The 17,040-nt window shown below is 50.2% G+C and overlaps 1 protein-coding gene across 4 annotated transcripts in view; it reads left to right on the top strand.

Moving 5' to 3' along the window:
• The window catches only part of GSN (gelsolin), a 64,755-nt gene that overhangs the window by 24,727 nt on the left and 22,988 nt on the right, over positions 1-17,040 (top strand). For 2 of the 4 annotated variants that reach the window (XM_053563990.1, XM_053563979.1), the window contains 2 exons: positions 8,715-8,919; positions 9,629-9,783. In XM_053563990.1, coding sequence (XP_053419965.1) covers positions 8,724-8,919; positions 9,629-9,783 — 351 coding nt within the window. In that variant the 5' untranslated portion in view covers positions 8,715-8,723. Of the gene's footprint in view, positions 1-6,995; positions 7,197-7,246; positions 7,318-8,714; positions 8,920-9,628; positions 9,784-17,040 lie in introns of those variants that run through there. The other 2 variants (XM_053563971.1, XM_053563985.1) reach the window with 2 other exon arrangements.

Raw genomic sequence — 17,040 nt, 5'->3', positions numbered from 1 at the left:
CCCAGGAGGATGGATGCCAGGGAAGGAGGCACTTGATCCCCAGACAGGCAAGAGGGGATCCTGGCCAGATGCACAAACCTCGTTTACCTTTTGCTGTGTCTTTCAGCATCCTTGAGTCCCTGGGCCTGAATGTTCTTAGAGATGGGCTGGTTTGCTTGTCACCTGAGTCATCTGAGCTGCCTCACCTCTGGGCAGCTCATTATCTCTCAGGAAAAGGGGAAAGAAATCAGCATTTTCTCCACAATATTTTTAATTGTGGCAAAATATACATAACATAAATTTTACTATTTAACTACTTTTAAGAGTACAGTTTTATGGTATGAAACACATTCATAGTGTTGTGTGACCGTCACCACCAACCTGTCTCAAGAACTCTTCTCGAAAAACTGAAACTCTGTCCCCATTGAATGGTAACCTGACGTTCTCCCCTCCTCCTCCTCTCACATCCCGGCAGCCAGCACTTTACTTTCCTTCTCTGTGAATTTAACTGCTCTAGGTACCTCGTGTAATCCTGCAGTATTTGTCTTTTTGTGAATGGTTTATTTCACTGAGCATAATGTCCTCAAGGTTCATCCCTGTTGCAACCTATTGGAGAATTCCCTTCCCTGTTAAGGCTACGCTGACCATACTCCGTTTACTCATTGTTCATCTGTTGGTGGAGGCTTGGGTTGCTTTTATGGTTCAGCTGTCGCAAGTGGTGCTGCTGTGAATATGGGTGTGCAGGTATCTCTTTGAGACCCTGCTTTTGGAAACCAGCAGATGTGATATCTATTTTGTGCAAGGCATGGTCATAGGATCCTTCACATTTATGGTCTCTTTTAATCCTCTGGACTAGTCTTCCAGAAAGTCGTTTTTACCTCTGTTTTACACATAAGGAAACTGAATCTCAGACAGACAAAAACTTTTCCAATCCTCCCATGTAACAGTAATAGCAGCTTCCTTCCATATATATATATTTTTTAATTTGAGATAGAGTCTCATTTTGTTGCCCTAGGTAGAGTGGTATCATCTAAGCTCACAGCAACCTCAAAACTCTTGGGTACAAGTGAGCCTCTTGCCTCAGCCTCCCAAGTAGCTGGGACTACAGGCAGCCACCACAATGCCTGTGTAGTTTTTCTATTTTAAGTAGAGATGGGGTCTGCTCTAGCTCAGGCTGGTCTCAAACTCCTGAGCTCAGACTATCCACCTGCCTCTGCCTCCTAGAGTGCTAGGATTATAGGCGTGAGCTGCTGCACCTGGCCTAGGTAAAGGTATTACAATTCCCATTTTACAGATGGGAAAACTGAGGCAGAGAGAGCCAGAAGCACTTGCTCAAAGCCGCATAGCTAGTAGGGGACAGATCAGGGACTTTAAAGCCAGGCTTTTCTTCTGGGAGCTCTCCCCAGTCACACACGGAAGGTTGTTCGCTTTGTTTTTCTCGGTCTTGGAAAGCCCTTCCTCTGTGGAGCAGGCAGCTGCCTCCTGTGGCCTCTCCTGCTCATTCTGGCTTGAGCTGGGGCATCATAGCCCCGGCCTTCCCCCACAGATTTGCAGAGAGAGATTGTGTCTCCCCTATGCCTTCTGCTTATTTCACAGTCGCAGTGTCTACCGCTGGGCCTCCTTGTCCTGCTGCTGACCTGTGCTTATGCCTGGGCTCCCCAGGGGTGGGTTGTGGGGTGCCGGAAGGAGAGATACTATGCTGAAGCGGGTCCTGGCAATAAAGGCCCAGAGCTCATGCCGTGGCCAAATCTGGCTGCTTCTAGAGCCTGGGGTCAGGAAGTAGAAGAGCCAGGCCTCCTCCTTATATCCTGCCCTGGGTCTCAGCCCGAGGTGAGTTTGGCTCCGGAAGCTGGGAAAGGGCCAGTGGCTTTAGTTCCTGGGATAGCTGGCCTCCTGGAGGTGGCTTCAGCCAAGTTTCACTGGCCATCTCCCCAACCACTGTCCCCATCTAGGATGGACTTCGTCAAAGCAGAGGCCCAGCTGGCCTTGGTGGGGAACCTGGCTGTGCCGTGGAGACCAGAGCCTCAGCTGTGGCCTGGTTGTCCAGAGACCAGAGTTCTAAATCTGCTCTTCTAGGGACTTGTTTTGTGACTTGGAAAAGTCACCCTCTTGTTTGTAGTGTCATCATCTACGAAAGAGAAGCTGAACTAATGATTACTGCTGCTAAGAAATCCTGCTCTGAGCAATACACTCCAACAGTCTTATTCCCGACCCCTCAAAACTCCTGCAGCTGGGCATCACTGTCCCCGTTCACAGATGAGGGCCCTAAGGCTCAGAGAGGGAAAGTAACTTGCTCCAGGTCACACAGCCCAGACCTGAACTCTCCTCCACCACCACACATGCCAAACGCAGGCCTCTGTGCACAGGAACCAGGCTGTCTGTGAAGAAGAGCGTTAACTTTTGGGGAGCACCTATTGCATGTCAGCGCCTGGGCCTTTTCACTGCTCCATGAGCTAGGTACCATTCTCCTCATTTATAGATGAGGAAACTGAGGCCTTGATCACAAGAGCTGAGTTGGCCAGATTCTAACACCTGTGCTTTTTTGAGCCCGTGGTGCTCCCCAGCATTATCCACCCTGTCCAGTTTCACAGGGTTTCATAACTGGCTTCTCTGTTTACTGACCATTGTCCTAATTAGCAAAATCCCAGGTCATGGGCGGGTGCTCCCGGGAGGACCCAGAGAACAGCAGTGAGCCAAAAAGCAAATAGACTCTGAGAGAGGGCTTCCCACGAGTGGCCTGATGCCTGGAAAAATCAAAAACAACAGTGTTCAGGGTGAGGAGAACAGAACAGGGTGGTGTCTTCCAACCCCAGCCAAGGCCTTTTGTACACTGTGGCCATGGCCAGAGGGAGAGGGTGAGGCCACCTCCTCCAGTCTCTGGTAGCTGCCCTGGGAGGCCCACAGAGATAGAATAGCCTCGGGTTGCAGAGGGAAGGGGGGCCTGGAGCTGTCTGTGGAGGTTGTGGGTCCAACTACAGGGGAGCAAGGTGTCCACCAGAGGGATGTGGGCTGTATAGCTTGGTCCTGTGGCAGACCATAAAAGCTGTCTGCTGTGTGCATAGTGCTGGGCAGGACCCAGGGCAGCCAAGGTCGTAGGTCAAGGGGATCTCTGAGATGCAGAGAAAGGCAGGGACTAGGATGTACTCACACACTGAGTCCAGGTGGCACAGAGTATAGATGGTCTGCCCTCCACTTGGTGACCACAGCCTGGAGATCTTCCTAGGACATGCTTTTGTCCTGGGCACTCACATTACATGTGGGAAGGTCTAGAAGGCTCGCCTGGTGCTACCTTCTGCCCTGGCCTGGAAAGTGTGGTGAGAACAGCTGTCCCATGGACTCCTGGCTGACAGGCTTGGTTTGGGCTTGACTGGGATAGCAACTGCAGCCCTTTACCTGGCAAGGACTCTGTTGCTCCCTGCCCCAGGCCAAGTGATGCCAGGAGCTCCTGCTTGGTCTCCCTAGACAGATGCCAGGCTTTGGAGCCAGCCAGACCATGTGTTTGAATCTCAGTAACACCTCTTTCCAGTTGAGTGAGCTGAACCCCCCTGAGTCTCAGTTTCCCTGTCTGAGCCCAGAGGTAAGGTGCTGTAGGTGACTGCAGCACCTCCTTCCTCAAGTCAGAGGCCCTAGACTATCTCATTTGGCGTGATCTGGTCAATGCCCTGCCCCCATTTTACAGATGGGGACCCTGAGGCTCAGAGACTTATAGGTTCTGTTTACATAATCAGTATCTGGAAGTGCTGGGACCAGGAAAGAGGCTTAGAGTCAGAGCATCAGGCCCTACCCTGTGTTTTGCATATGAATACACTGAGGACCAGAGAGGAACAGTGACTTGTCCAAAGTCACCCAGGAATTCCGTGGCAGAGCCAGCCCTAGCATTAAATGGGCCTCTTCCTTTCCACCTGGGGGTCTTTCTCATGCACCAGATATCTTTAGTTCTCCTCAACTCATACATCCTCTTCTGGGCAAGGAGCAGAGTGAGACACTGCTGACCCTATGGTGGCCTTCACAGTTGTACTCTGTAGCGAGGGATCTCAGAGGGGAGGGGACCAACCTGTTCACTAGCTCTCTGGTGCCAAGGACCCCGGCTCCAGGGATATGGCAGACAAAATCACACAGCCTCTGTGACCATTAACTCTAGGACCAGGGTGGTCAGTGACCCCTGGGACCAAGGCCAAGCCACAGCAGCCCTCTGTTAATCACCAACTGGGCAGGTCGGGGCCACACTGACCTCAGCTTGGCTCAGGTCCAGTCTGGAGGCTGGGCAGATGAGGAAATTTCTTTTTCCTATTTGTTTGAATTTTCCAAATTGTCTAATGAGCAGGCATCACTGTAAGTATACTTTATTAAAAGACATTGTTTCTGGATCAGTGTTTTACAAAAAGCAAAATATAACTATATCAGAAATACACTTGTAAAGTTTCAAACCCTTCAATGCTTTCTACAATTTTTTTCAGCCAATAATAATATGGGGGTATAATTTACATACCATAACGAATCCCCTATTGTAAATTCCCTGATTTTTAATAGAGGTAATTCGTTCTATAATCATCACCATAATCCAGTATTAGAATATTTTCAACACCCTAAAAAGTTCCCTAATGCCAATTGCAGTGGTCTGGGCATTTCCTCCGGTCTTAGGCAGGCATGGCAGTGTTCCAGAGTGAAATTGTCCCCCTTCTTCTTTTTCAAGCAAACTGCCTTAACAGTTTGGTGTTTACCCTCTGATTTTTGCATGGGTATATACAAAAACATACACCTTGTAAAAAGGAGGAGAGGGGCTGTGCTATAGCTATTGTTGTGTGCCTCCTATCTGTACCTGGAGGTCTCCTGGTGCTTACTGAGTGCCTACTATGTGCCAGGCACAAGCAGCACATTCTTTTCTCACAGCTGCATAGTGGTCCATTGTATGGCAGCTCCATAACTGATTTAACCAAGATATTTGAGTCCTTTCCAGTTTCCCTCAAACAATGCTTCAGTGAACATCCTTGCACGTATATTTCTATGTCTTCTGTTAAGTAATTCTGTAGGAAGTGGAACTGTTGTTGCATTGTGTGTCTTGAATTTGGACAGTGTTGCTATCCAGGGAGGTGAGGAGAAACCCGTCTGTGCCTCTATGGTAGCTATGGGGTTTTTAATCATCCTCCAAATGGCTGGGGGGCAGGGAGAGCTCTCTGAATTTAGGCCACCCCTAAGTTCAGCCTGCCCAGGTCTGGGCTTACCAGGCACCATCTGAGGCTCCCCACAGATACCAAGATAAAATTCTGGATCTTTCTTCAGTGTGGCACACAGGCCTGTGCGACTCTTGTCACCCTTCCCTGTCTGCCTCCTTTTGCTCCCGTGTTTCAGATGGGGACTCCTTGTTAATCACTGGATGTGGCCTGTGTTTGCTTGCCCTGTGCCCTGTTGTTCCCTCCCCTGGAATGCTTTTTCTTCCCAAATTCCATCCTCCCAGTCCTTCAAGGCCTAGGCTGCAAGTCCTTTTCTATTTTTCTTATATCATTATAAAGGATTATTATCCTTATAATGCCTCCAGTTTCAATTTTTTCCCTCGCTGGGTTCCCTTAGTGAGAGGTTAAGAACCAAAAATGAGAAATTATTCCGAGATGTGAACAAAAGGAATTGGGGTCCAGGTTCTGTGTGTGCAACATGGCCTTTATTTCACTTGGATGTAAGCTGGCTGAGTTTGAAAATGAAGTCAGCACATGGGTTAAGGTGGATGGGAATATCCTTACCCTCTCACTTAGCCTTTTATCTGACCCACATTTCCCCTTCAGTGGAGCAAGTTGTAAGTGGGTGAAGATGAATAGCACCCTGATTAAATAGAGGGTGGGCTCCAGGAGGGGCTGAGATGGGTGACTCTTGTGGGGCTGGGCAGAAAGCTTACATATACCCAGCTGCAAGCTGTGCTATTTTCCCATGCATAGATCCTGTCCTCAGCAGCTGGTGTATCCATTTGGTAGATGAGGAGACTGAAACATTGGGAGGGAGCCCTGCACAGTGGAGATGGGAATCAAATCCAGGGTCTTCAACTCTTTACTGTCACTGCTTGGAGCTGCAGGGGAAGGGAAGATCTGGGATGCAAAGAAACTTTGTGGAGGTGAGAAGTGGCCTGGGCCAGCCTAAATAGCACTTCCCCTAGCCCAGTGATTGGCTATATCTAGTGGGAAGGCAGAGGGATGGGGAAGGAGCCTGGGAGTGGGGGAAGACACTCAAATTCTGTCTTCCCCCCTGGGGGAGTCAATACATAGTACTCAAAAAAGAAAAATACTTTAAGAAGCAACTGGGGCTTGTTGGAGGTAAACCCTGAATCATCAGCTAAAAGATGTTTATAGAAGTGATTGCCTCTGGGGAGAGGGAAATGGGACTTTATGTTTCCATCAAAATAAGACTTAAAAACATTTTTTTTCCAAAAAGAAGGAAGGAAAGGCTGTGCTGGGTAAGGTAGAAGCAGCAATCCCAGAGGTGGAGAGTTCTGCTTGCTACACCTGCTGGGATGAAGCTCAGCCCCACTTGCCTTGCTGCTTGGGTGAGGGTTCTGCCCAGACCCACTACTACCTGAGTTCAAATCCTGACAGTACCATCTACTAGTTGTGCGCAAGTTGCTTAATCACTCTGCATTCAGTTTTACCCTCCATATAATGGGTAGTAGATTGTACCCACTCTGAAAAGGATGCTCTGATGTGTCACTTAATGGAAAGTCTTTTTAAAATGTTAGTTTATGTGCCTTTTTTTTTTTGCTGGAGAGGTTAGGTGGGAGGAAGGGAAACGCTTACAGGTGGCTCAGCTGTGTTGGTGCGTGTGCCCATTTACTGTGCATTGAGTTAGCGTCTGCTGTGTGCCAGGCCCCGTGCTGGGTCTCCGACTCGGAGCTGGGGTGCAGGGGCTGCCGCGCCCAGTAGGGAGGATGGGTCTGGCGGGAACCCAGATTTCTCAAAGATCCGGAACAGATCCCCGCCCCGCGCCCTCCCCGAGGGGCGGTCCTGACTGGGGCGGGAGGGGATGGCGGCTACTTAAGATCCTCGACTCAGAGGTCGCGGCTGCCGAAGGGGGGCGCTGCCGCTGTCGCTGCCATGGCTCCGGCCCGCTCCGCGCTCGCGCTGCTCGGCGCGCTGGTCCTGGCGCTGTGCGCGGTGTTGCCAGCGGCCCGCGCGGCCACCGCGTCGCGGGGAGCGGCCCAGGTGCCGGCGCCGCAGGGGCGGGTGCCTACGGCGCGGGTGAGTGCCCTGGGGGCCCCGGGGCTCCCGGAGTAACTCTCTATTGTAAGTTCTTGCAGATACAGCGCTAGGAAAAGGGGAATAATTCAGGTCTAGAATGGAAAAACTGTTTTGTTGCTTTGTAAGTATCTCTTGCTGCTTTCGGGTCTCTTGGCCGAGAGGGGCGGGAGCGTCGGGCCCTGGCTGCTTCCCTCCCGAGAGTTATAACCCTCACCTTGGCCGGATTCTATTCCTTTGCCCGCCTCCTGATGTCTACCCATCGCTGCCACCTGGTTCCTCCAGTGTCTTGTCTAATTTCTCCTCTTCTCTTGCTGGTTTCTCTCCTGTCTTCTGCTTTCTTCTTCCATTTCCGATTCCTTGGCCCCATTTGACATCTCTCTCCCTTTTTTCTATTTCTGCCTCTTTCTTGCAGAAAGGTTTCTTGGGTTCTTTCTTGTATGTCTGCTGATGCTCATTACCTTTCTTTCTTCACCTTTTCTGCTGTCTCCTCTGCCCCCTTCCACTGCTTCTCCTCTCTCCTGTGTTAGTCACTCTTCTGCCTGCGTTCTTCTCTCCGTCTGATTTCTCTGACCTCTGCCATCTGATTTTTACTCCTACCAGCTCTCCCCTCCGGCCGGAGGTGACCTGCGTGTGCCTGCTGATTTCTGCCCTCGGACTCCAGCCTAACCCTCCTGCGTCTGCCCCTCTCGGCCCCAGTGCATGTATGACAGCCTTTCCCCATCCTTAACCACCTCCTCTCCAACAGGCTCCTGCAGACCCTGGCTGCATCCTCTCTACCTTTAAAAAAAAAAATGGAATTTGGTGGTGGGGAGCTGAGGGGCAAAAGGGAGGAGGCAGACAGCTCAGGAGGCCACTTGGGCTCAGCCATCTAAACCCTTCTTAGAGGTATGATAGGGGATGAATGGGGCATGGGAAATCTTCCCACTTCCAAAGAGCAAAAGCAAACAGGCTGCTTGGGCCAGTTCCCTCCTCTCTTTGGGCCTCAGTTTCCCTATCTGCAGTGTGGGGTTGGATAACGAGCTCTCAAAGGGCCTTTTACTACTAAGAACCATTGAGGATGCTGGAAGCAAGTCGAGCCTTGCGGGCTCCTAGACGCACCTTTGCCATCTGAGGAATTCTACTTACTCTTAGTCTCAGAGTTTGTGCTCTCGGAGACAGGGGCAATCCCTGCTATGCTGGGTCCCCGGCAGAGTTGCTTCACCTCTCTGTGCCTCAGCTGTCACATCCAATTGGCAATAAGAAGAAAAGAGAAGGGAGGTAAAGCCCTCTATCCCCTCCTTCACCGGAAGACGCAGATCGGGGAGCTGAGCAAGAGAGACAGATGCTGGCCAAGGCACAGGATTGTTTGCTAACTCATGGAGACAGGAGTGTTCGGAAGGGGATAGTTCACCTTGGGTGTGGGGAGAGCAGGAGGCTCAAGTGAGATGCTCTTGGTGCTGGAAACCACCCTCCCTCGTGCCCCGGGTCTCTCCCTGCCAGAACCCGGGCCTTACTCAGGCTTTGCCCCGTCTCTCCCAGCCCGGCAGCATGGTGGTGGAACACCCTGAGTTCCTCAAGGCAGGGAAGGAGCCTGGCCTGCAGATCTGGCGTGTGGAGAAGTTCGACCTGGTGCCCGTGCCCCCCAACCTCTATGGAGACTTCTTCACGGGTGATGCCTACGTCATCCTGAAGACGGTGCAGCTGAGGAATGGAAATCTGCAGTATGACCTCCACTACTGGCTGGGTGAGGCTGCCCTGGCCAACCCTGGCCTAGCCCTCTACAGCAGGGACTTTTGAGGGGTGGTCCCTCAGAAGTCCCCAGGAAGCGCCAAGGAGGTGAACTGATTATTGAACACCAAGTATGTGCCAGGCCCTTGGCCAGTAGTTACAGTGACCTCACAGTTTAGAGCCAGCCTGGCTGAGTTCAGACCCCAGCTGTGCCCCTGACTCATGGTCTGCCCTCTGGCAGGTCACTCAGTGTCTCTGTGGAGTGGACATGATGATAGAGGTGCACTCCCTCTCCCAGGAATGTTGTAAGGGTTACACAAGTTACGTGGGTGACTTGGGGGCCCTGGACCCCTCCACAGCTTCCCTGGGCCCATTCTAGTTACTCCCAGTTTGCCCTTCAGAGTTAGGATCTTGGAGTCCTGTCCCTTTATTGAGGCTCAGTTTCCTAATGTGTGGATTGAGTGGATGCTTCCGGTCCTGAGTTCACGCTCAGGAGGGCTGAGAGTGAGTGCAGGAGAATGTGTCAGAGCTGGGAGGACCCTTACAGGAAAGGTAAGGTCTACTGTCCTGTTATCCAGATGGATTAACTGAGGCTCACGGAAGATAGAGGCTTGCCCAGCTTCCACAGCTAGGTTAGAGCAATGCCCGAGGCTCCTTCTGCTCCTCGCTAGGGACCTGGAACCACTTTTGGAAAGCCAGGCTCATGTCACTCTGATGTTCCCTAGGCAACGAGTGCAGCCAGGATGAGAGTGGAGCAGCTGCCATCTTTACTGTGCAGTTGGATGACTACCTGAACGGCCGAGCTATACAGCACCGTGAGGTCCAGGGCTTTGAGTCAGCCACCTTCCTCGGCTACTTCAAGTCTGGCCTGAAGTACAAGGTGGGTTGGGCCCCATCTTGGTTGAGTGACAGAGACAGATGCACCACTGACAGGGCTTCCTTGCTTTTTTGGCCTTGTGGGGTAATGGATAGACAGGTCAGAGGTCAGGCTTTGGAGTCAACCAACACTGGGTTTATATTCTGGGCCCTTCCTAGCTGTGTGACCTTGGACAAATTACACTCCCTTCTTGAGCCTCTGGTTTCTTGGGGAAAAGAAAATCCCTCTAACTTTGTAGTGCTATCTTCCTAGTCCCAGCAACACTCGCACCTAGGAGTGGTTCCAGCCTTTCTCACAGGCCCCAGGGGGCTTGGGCCTACTTCTGTTCCTGCACTCCTTAATTCTTAGGGCCCTGCCAATCAAAGGCCCCATGTTAGGCAGTTGGTAGGGCACTCTTAGTCACATCCCTCTTTCTGTTCACTAGAACCCCCCTCTTGGCTTCAGAGTCCCAGCCAAGACATAGCTTTTTCTTCAAGGTCCTAGCCAGGTAGGGCTGGGAACCTTAGGAGGCTGCACCCTAACGTGCTGTGTGACATCCAGCAGGCCACTTGAACCCTACCCTAAAACCCTACTCTTGAGCCTCCCTGGTTACATGAGAGCCAGTCCTACCTACCCTGTGACAGCATAGCTAGGAAATGCCTTACACAGGACTTGGCTCCTTGGAAGGCTCTGGGAAAGCTCTAGTTTTGCAAAACTGGTGTTCTCTCTGGTAAGGATAGGAAGGGGATCACAAGCTTCAAGAGTCAGATGCACCTTAATGTCGGAGTCCAAATCTCTCATTTTACAGGGGGAGGGGGAACTGAGGCACAGAGAGGTTTAAGTAACTGGGCTCCAGTCACACAGAGTTGGTGCCAGACCCAGGACAGGAACCCAGATCTCCTGACCACAAGTGTTCTTTCCACTAAACCAACATGCCTCTCATGACCAGGGTTCTAGGATAGGGTTCAAGCCCTATCTGTGCCACTGATGTGCTGTGTGACCTTAGAGCTGTCACTGTCCCTCTCTGGGCCTCTGGGTCTTCTTTGTCAATGCGGCGGTGACCTTATCTGCTTGGGTGAGGCACAAAAGACTGAATGATGGGACAGTGTCGTGGAGACTCAGATAGCAAAGGGCAAGGTGTGTCCTGGGAACAGCAGCTGGGGCTGGGCAGGGTTGGGCTGGATTCCCTGGAAGGTGGCCAGGTCCTGGTCCGCTGGTTTCTCTTCTTGCCGATCTCCTCCTGCTGAGCTGTCCAGATTTGCCTTCTTCCCACAGCCCTTTCTTTTTTTTTTTTTTTTTTTTTTTTGCGGTTTTTGGCCAGGGCTGGGTTTGAACCTGCCACCTCCAGCATATGGGGCCAGTGCCTTACTCCTTTGAGCCACAGGCGCCACCCCCCACAGCCCTTTCTGGGACCTTGGTACCCTGCAGGAGGAGAGATGAGAATGTTGGGGACCAGGCCTCTGAGCTGGAGAAGGACTTCTTGTAACTCCTGGAGCAAGAAGTGGACAGAGCACTTGGCCAGGAATCAGGGAGATTGGAATTTGGGTCGCAGCCCCCCCACCCCCCAACTGCTGTTCGATTTTGAGCAAGTTGTGTACTTCTGGGTGTGTGTTCTCACACATTCCCATGCATCATTCATTCAACAAATATTGACTGAGGGCCTGTGCCTGCCTGTTGCTGCCATGTGGCAGGCATAGGGCAATGCGTCTTAATAAACTTCACATCTGGCTGGGCTCAGTAGCTCACGCCTACAATCCCAGCACTCTGGGAGGCCAAGGTGGGTAGATTGCCTGAGCTCACAAGTTTAAGACAAGCCTGAGCCAGAGTGAGACGTCATCTCTAAAAAAATAGCCAGACATTGTGGTGGGTGTCTGTAGTCCCAGCTACTTGGAAGGCTGAGGTAAAAGAATCACTTAAACCCAAGAATTTGAGGTTGCTGTGAGCTGTGATGCCACAGCACTCTACTGAGGGCAACAAAGTGAGACTCTGTCTCAAAAATAAATAAATAAATAAATAATCCTCACATCTCCCCTGGGAGGGAAGTAATTACAGCTTCATTCTACAGCGGAGGAGACTGGAGGCTCAGAAAGATCACATTCAAATCCAGGCCTGTGTTCCCCCTAACTCTGTAGGCTCTTGGTTGGATGCTGGGTGCCCAGGTGAAAGAGATAGGTTCCTGCCCTTGACGATGCCCTGAGGGGTAGGGGAGTCTGGCAGGCTCCTGAAGGGCCACTGCATGTGTGCATGGGGCTGGGGGTGAATTATAGGGGAATCTCAGGGAGGGCTCAGCTCTTCAAGGGGGTCAAGGACTCAAGGGAGGAATGGGTATTTGCTCATCTGTCTTGCCTCAGTCACCCGTTCCTTAGGGGCTAGCTGACAGTCTCGCATGGTCACAAATATGAACATTCTTCCTGGACACAAGAAAGACAATTTTCCAGGTTAGAGAATGTTGCAGAGCAGGTGACAAGCTCCCTCGTCTTTAGGGGTAAATGAAGATGATAAGAACTGCTGCCATGTATCAAGCCTTTACTACTGGACTGCATGGAATCCTCACTGTATCCCTTCAGGGTGGGTGGCGATGTTCCCATTTTATAGGTGAGGAAGTGGGTGGCGATGTTCCCATTTTATAGGTGAGGAAGTTGAGGCTCAGTGCAGTGAACTAATCTGGCAAAGTTCACACAGCAGGAGGAAAATGCTTATCATTGAACACAAATCGCTTGCTATGTGTCTGAGACTTTTCTGGGTACTTTACTCATTTAACTCATTTTTACCCTATGAGGTGGTTACTAGTATTAGCATCATTTGATTAACAAGGAAGCTAAGGTGCAGAGATGTTAAGCGACGTGTCCAAGGTCACACAGCTAGGAAATGATGGAACTGGGATTTAAACCCAGGTGTGAAGAGCCTTAGTACAGAGTTGCTTCAGAGTAGACATTTTAAGATTCCCTGATCTTGGATCTTGGCTCCCCTGGGGTGTAGAATCTGCTTATTTAGTAAGCTTCCCCAGCCCCCAGTGATTTTCTGGGATGTTCTTGGACCACACTGTGAGGAGTGCTCCAGATTTAGGGCTTCAGTTCTGAAAGCCACTGGCTCCTAGTGGAAATGGGAGGTTCAAGACTGGTCCTGTTTACACCTCCTGCAAGTCCTCAGGCTGCCCCCGCACTTGGCAGGTCCAGCCCAAGGTTCTTGGCCTGGTGCCCTCATCAATTATAGATCCTTCAGGAGCAGGGCTTGTTACGCAAGACTTGTTCCTGTGAAAGCCTCTTCCTCTGAGCCAATTCTGCCCTCAAGAGTGTGAGAAAGGGCAAGGAAGGGACAGGGAGCCACTAGAAAGGACTGATGTGGGGCTCTGCGCTCTGTGACCCTTAAAGCCTTAAATTCACTCGCTGTCAAAGGGTTCAGAATCCTTTTTCTCTTCTTTTCCTTCTCCCACCTTATATTTTCCTCCCATCTTCTATTTTCCGACTGAACCCTGAAGACCCCTTGGGGCTGGGTTATTTGAAACCCTTCATTCAAATGGAATCTGGATTGAGCAGAGTCCTAGGAACCTTGGGACCCAAGGAACACAATTGGAAACCCATTGAATCACTTGAGCCCCTTCTGTTTCTTAGATAAAGAACTCTGAGTTTTGAGGGAGGAGGGGACTAACCCTGATCAATTCATTTTTCTTTGTTTTATAAACAGTTTAAAATTTTTTCATGTAAATCTTGATGGCTTTTTTCCTTGCTCCTAACTGTAAGAGTAATATAAGCTTATTGTAAAATATAAAATATTTTATAGAAAGATAGATCCCTGCCCCCTTGATTCTACAATTGGAGACAATATACCAAACGGCGGTTAATTTTTTTCTCTGTCCCTAGAGATATATCCCTTTCATTTGGAAAGTGGCTTTTGTGTTCTTTTATTTTATAAATAAATATACAGAGAATTTCTGAGAATGGAGATTTATGACATAAAGCAACTCTTTGCCTTTTTAATTTTTATTGTTGTTTTTGTTGTTGCTGCTGCTGTTTTGAACCCGCTAGCCTGGGTGTATGTGGCTGGCGTCCTACCCACTGAGCTATGGGCACTGCCCTTAAACATTTTTTTTTTAAAAACAAAAATGAAAGGCACACTTGAAAGAATAAAATATTTTAGAGGTGTATAAAAAAAGTTAGTAATCTTTCTTCCCTCCTGTTTCCCCATTTCCTTGCCTCTGAGGAATCCATTGAAACGGTGAGTGGGTCCTTGTAGCACCTTTTGGAAAAGGTTTTCTGAACCTCTCTTTTTTTTTTTTTTGTAGAGACAGAGTCTCACTGTACCGCCCTCAGGTAGAGTGCCGTGGCGTCACACAGCTCACAGCAACCTCTAACTCTTGGGCTTACGTGATTCTCTTGCCTCAGCCTCCCGAGCAGCTGGGACTACAGGCGCCCGCCACAACGCCCGGCTGTTTTTTTGTTGCAGTTTGGCCGGGGCTGGGTTTGAACCCACCACCCTTGGCATATGGGGCCGGCGCCCTACTCACTGAGCCACAGGCGCTGCCCCCGAACCTCTCTCTTTACATTCAGCTGAAGGAAGTCACTGGTCAGTGAGAGGTTTAAGGATAGTCCAGCCAGGGTCCACAAGAAGGAGAGAAGGCCAATCCAGGGATTAAGGACAGGCTTTATTTTAAAGGAGCAGAATGGAGTCTGACGGGAAGTCAGCCCAGCTCATGTCGTTTTAAGGGACTTTTCTTAGTGTAGTTGGAATGTGGGAGGGGTCGTGAGAGGTGAGGGAAGTCATCTTTCCTGCAGAGCAAATGATTTCTTTCGGAATTAGTGCCTGCCACAAAAGGTGTTAATCTTGCATGAAGACCTTATCTCTAGTGCCAGCCAGGACCAGGGTAGGAGGTCCTGATGCTTCCCAGGAACTTGGGCCTTGGAGCATTTCAGGGGGGATGGGGAACAGAGTTGCTGTGACCCTGCCGTTTGGTTTCTGACCCTCTTCCTATCAGTAGCCGGATGGCTGTGCTCTTGTCAGGGTTGTAAGGATTTACAGGAGTATGGGAAGGTTGTTGCTGTGATCGTGCAGTTGGTTTCTGGCTTGCTTTCTTTCGTTGTCTATCAATCAACTAGCTGTCCTTTTGTCCGGGTCCTGAGGATTTCTTCCCCACAGTCAGGGCTGCCCCATAGGCACCCAGGAGTTCCCGGGCTGGCAGATGGATGAGGCCCAGTGCTGGGGGCCCTGGGCATAGTCTGAACCATTCTGCACTTTAGTTTCTTTGCTTGTGAAGTGGGATGGTGAGTTCCTACTTCAGGAGCTTGTTGTCAGGAGTGTAGTCTGCACAGGTAAAGCAGGTGCCCAGCGAGTGGCCACTGCAGTCATTACAGGTGAGCACAGGCGCAGGGCGTAGCAGTGTCTTCCCTGGCTGCTCTTCCTCACCTGCTCCCAACCAGGCTTGGTTACATCACTCTCAGGACCTTCTTGTCTCTCTGTACTTCCCCTCCACTGCCCCTAACCTGTGTCCTTTGCAGTCCACTCAGATCATTGGCATCAGGACCATCCAGCCCTTGAAGCCCCTCAGACCTGGCTTCTCACCCTGGGACCCCAACTCAACTCCTCCCCAGTGTTGGCAAAAGTTATTGTCCTGTTAGTTGTGGGCGGCAAAGTCAGGAGTGGAAGCCACGGTTTTATCCTCTGCTCCACACTGAGGTTGTTCATACAGAGTGGCCAAGCTCCCTTGAAGCAGGGCAGAAAAACCAACCACCCTCCCAAGCCTGAAGAAGTTCTTGAAAGGCCTTGTGCTGAGACCAAGAAAGGACACGGGGGGGCGCTCCAACTACCTGCACCAGGAAAATGCTTTTTTTTTTTTTTTTTTTGAGACAGTCTCCTCTGGCACCCTGCTCACAGTAATTTCAAGCTCTTGGGCTCAAGTGATCATCTTGCCTCAGTTTTCCTATTTTTAGTAGAGATGGAGTCTCGCTATTGCTCAGGCTAGTCTTTTTTTTTTTTTTTTTGAGACAGAGTCTCACTTTGTCACCATCGGTAGGGTGCTGTGGCATCACAGCTCACAGCAACCTCAAACTCTTGGGCTCAAGAGATTCTCTTGCCTCAGCCTCCTGAGTAGCTGGGACTACAGGCTCCCGCCATGGAGCCCGGCTGTTTTTAGAGATGAGGTCTTGCTCTGGCTCAGGGTGGTCTCAAACTCATGAGCTCAGTCAATCCACCCACCTTGGCCTCCCAGATGGCTAGGATTGCAGGCGTGAGCCTTTGCATCTATCCCTAGAAAAATGCATTTCTACTAACTAAAATATGGCTCTGAACAGTGGCTTGTTTCCCACTCCCATTCTGCTTGACCCTAGTGACCTTTGCCCTAAGAAAACCTGATATCGGGGGACTTACAGATTCAGGCACACCTGGGTTTGAATTCTAGCTCCACCATCTACCACCCATAAGATTTAGGGCAAATCCCTCCATCTACGGGTCTATTTTTCTCATCTGTGACATGGGGATAATAATACCTCCTTCATAGAATATTTGTGCAGACACCCAGCACAGCGGTCAGAATCATTTCATGCACACTTAATCTGTTGCTTACTAGGGGTGGATGTAATGGGGCCCAGTTTAAACGGGCTCCCTTTTTTCCTGCCCTCCAAAATTACGATTTGCTTCTCTGGGTTTCAGCTTATCTTGAGTAAAATAGGGTGCTATGGAAGGACCTTTTTAGCTTGGGCTGGGGACTGCTCCATTGTAGAGAATGGCAGAGCAGGGGGTTTTGTCTCCATTTCAGAAAGGAGAGTCCTGAGGCTCAGAAAGGGCAAGATACTTGCCCAAAGTCACCCAGCACTATCGAGGCAGAGCAGCTACCACTTACTCACAGCTGTCTCTGAAGGCATAGCTGGGTGAGATTTGCTGCAATGCTAGGACTAAGGAGATGGGTGGTGTGGGCTGGAGCAGTCCAAGATAACTTCCTAGAAAGCCTCAAAGGATGGGAAAGATTTGGATTTGGCAAAACACTTAAGCTAGAGGCAGAATGTGGTAGAGAACAGTGGTTCTTGATTCAAGGTAGGGATACTATGTAAAACAAAAGGCAAGGGATGTATTCAACAAAGGATTTGCTGGAGTCTTTATTATACTTATGTACACTGTGTAACAGTCATGGAACTCTTTCCTTACCCAGTGCAGACTATCTTAGGGGTCTAGGGTAACATAGAATCTCTCTTGGGAAATACTGGCTTTGAGAAAGGAACATTTGCAGTTCTTTGATTTGGGGAAGTAGCTCCTCGAGTCTTTGATAGTGGAATATGAGATTCAAAGGAGTGA

The sequence above is a fragment of the Nycticebus coucang genome, chromosome 2 (assembly GCF_027406575.1).
Source record: "Nycticebus coucang isolate mNycCou1 chromosome 2, mNycCou1.pri, whole genome shotgun sequence".
Lineage (NCBI taxonomy): Eukaryota > Metazoa > Chordata > Mammalia > Primates > Lorisidae > Nycticebus > Nycticebus coucang.
This window is presented reverse-complemented; position numbering and strand designations above follow the sequence as displayed.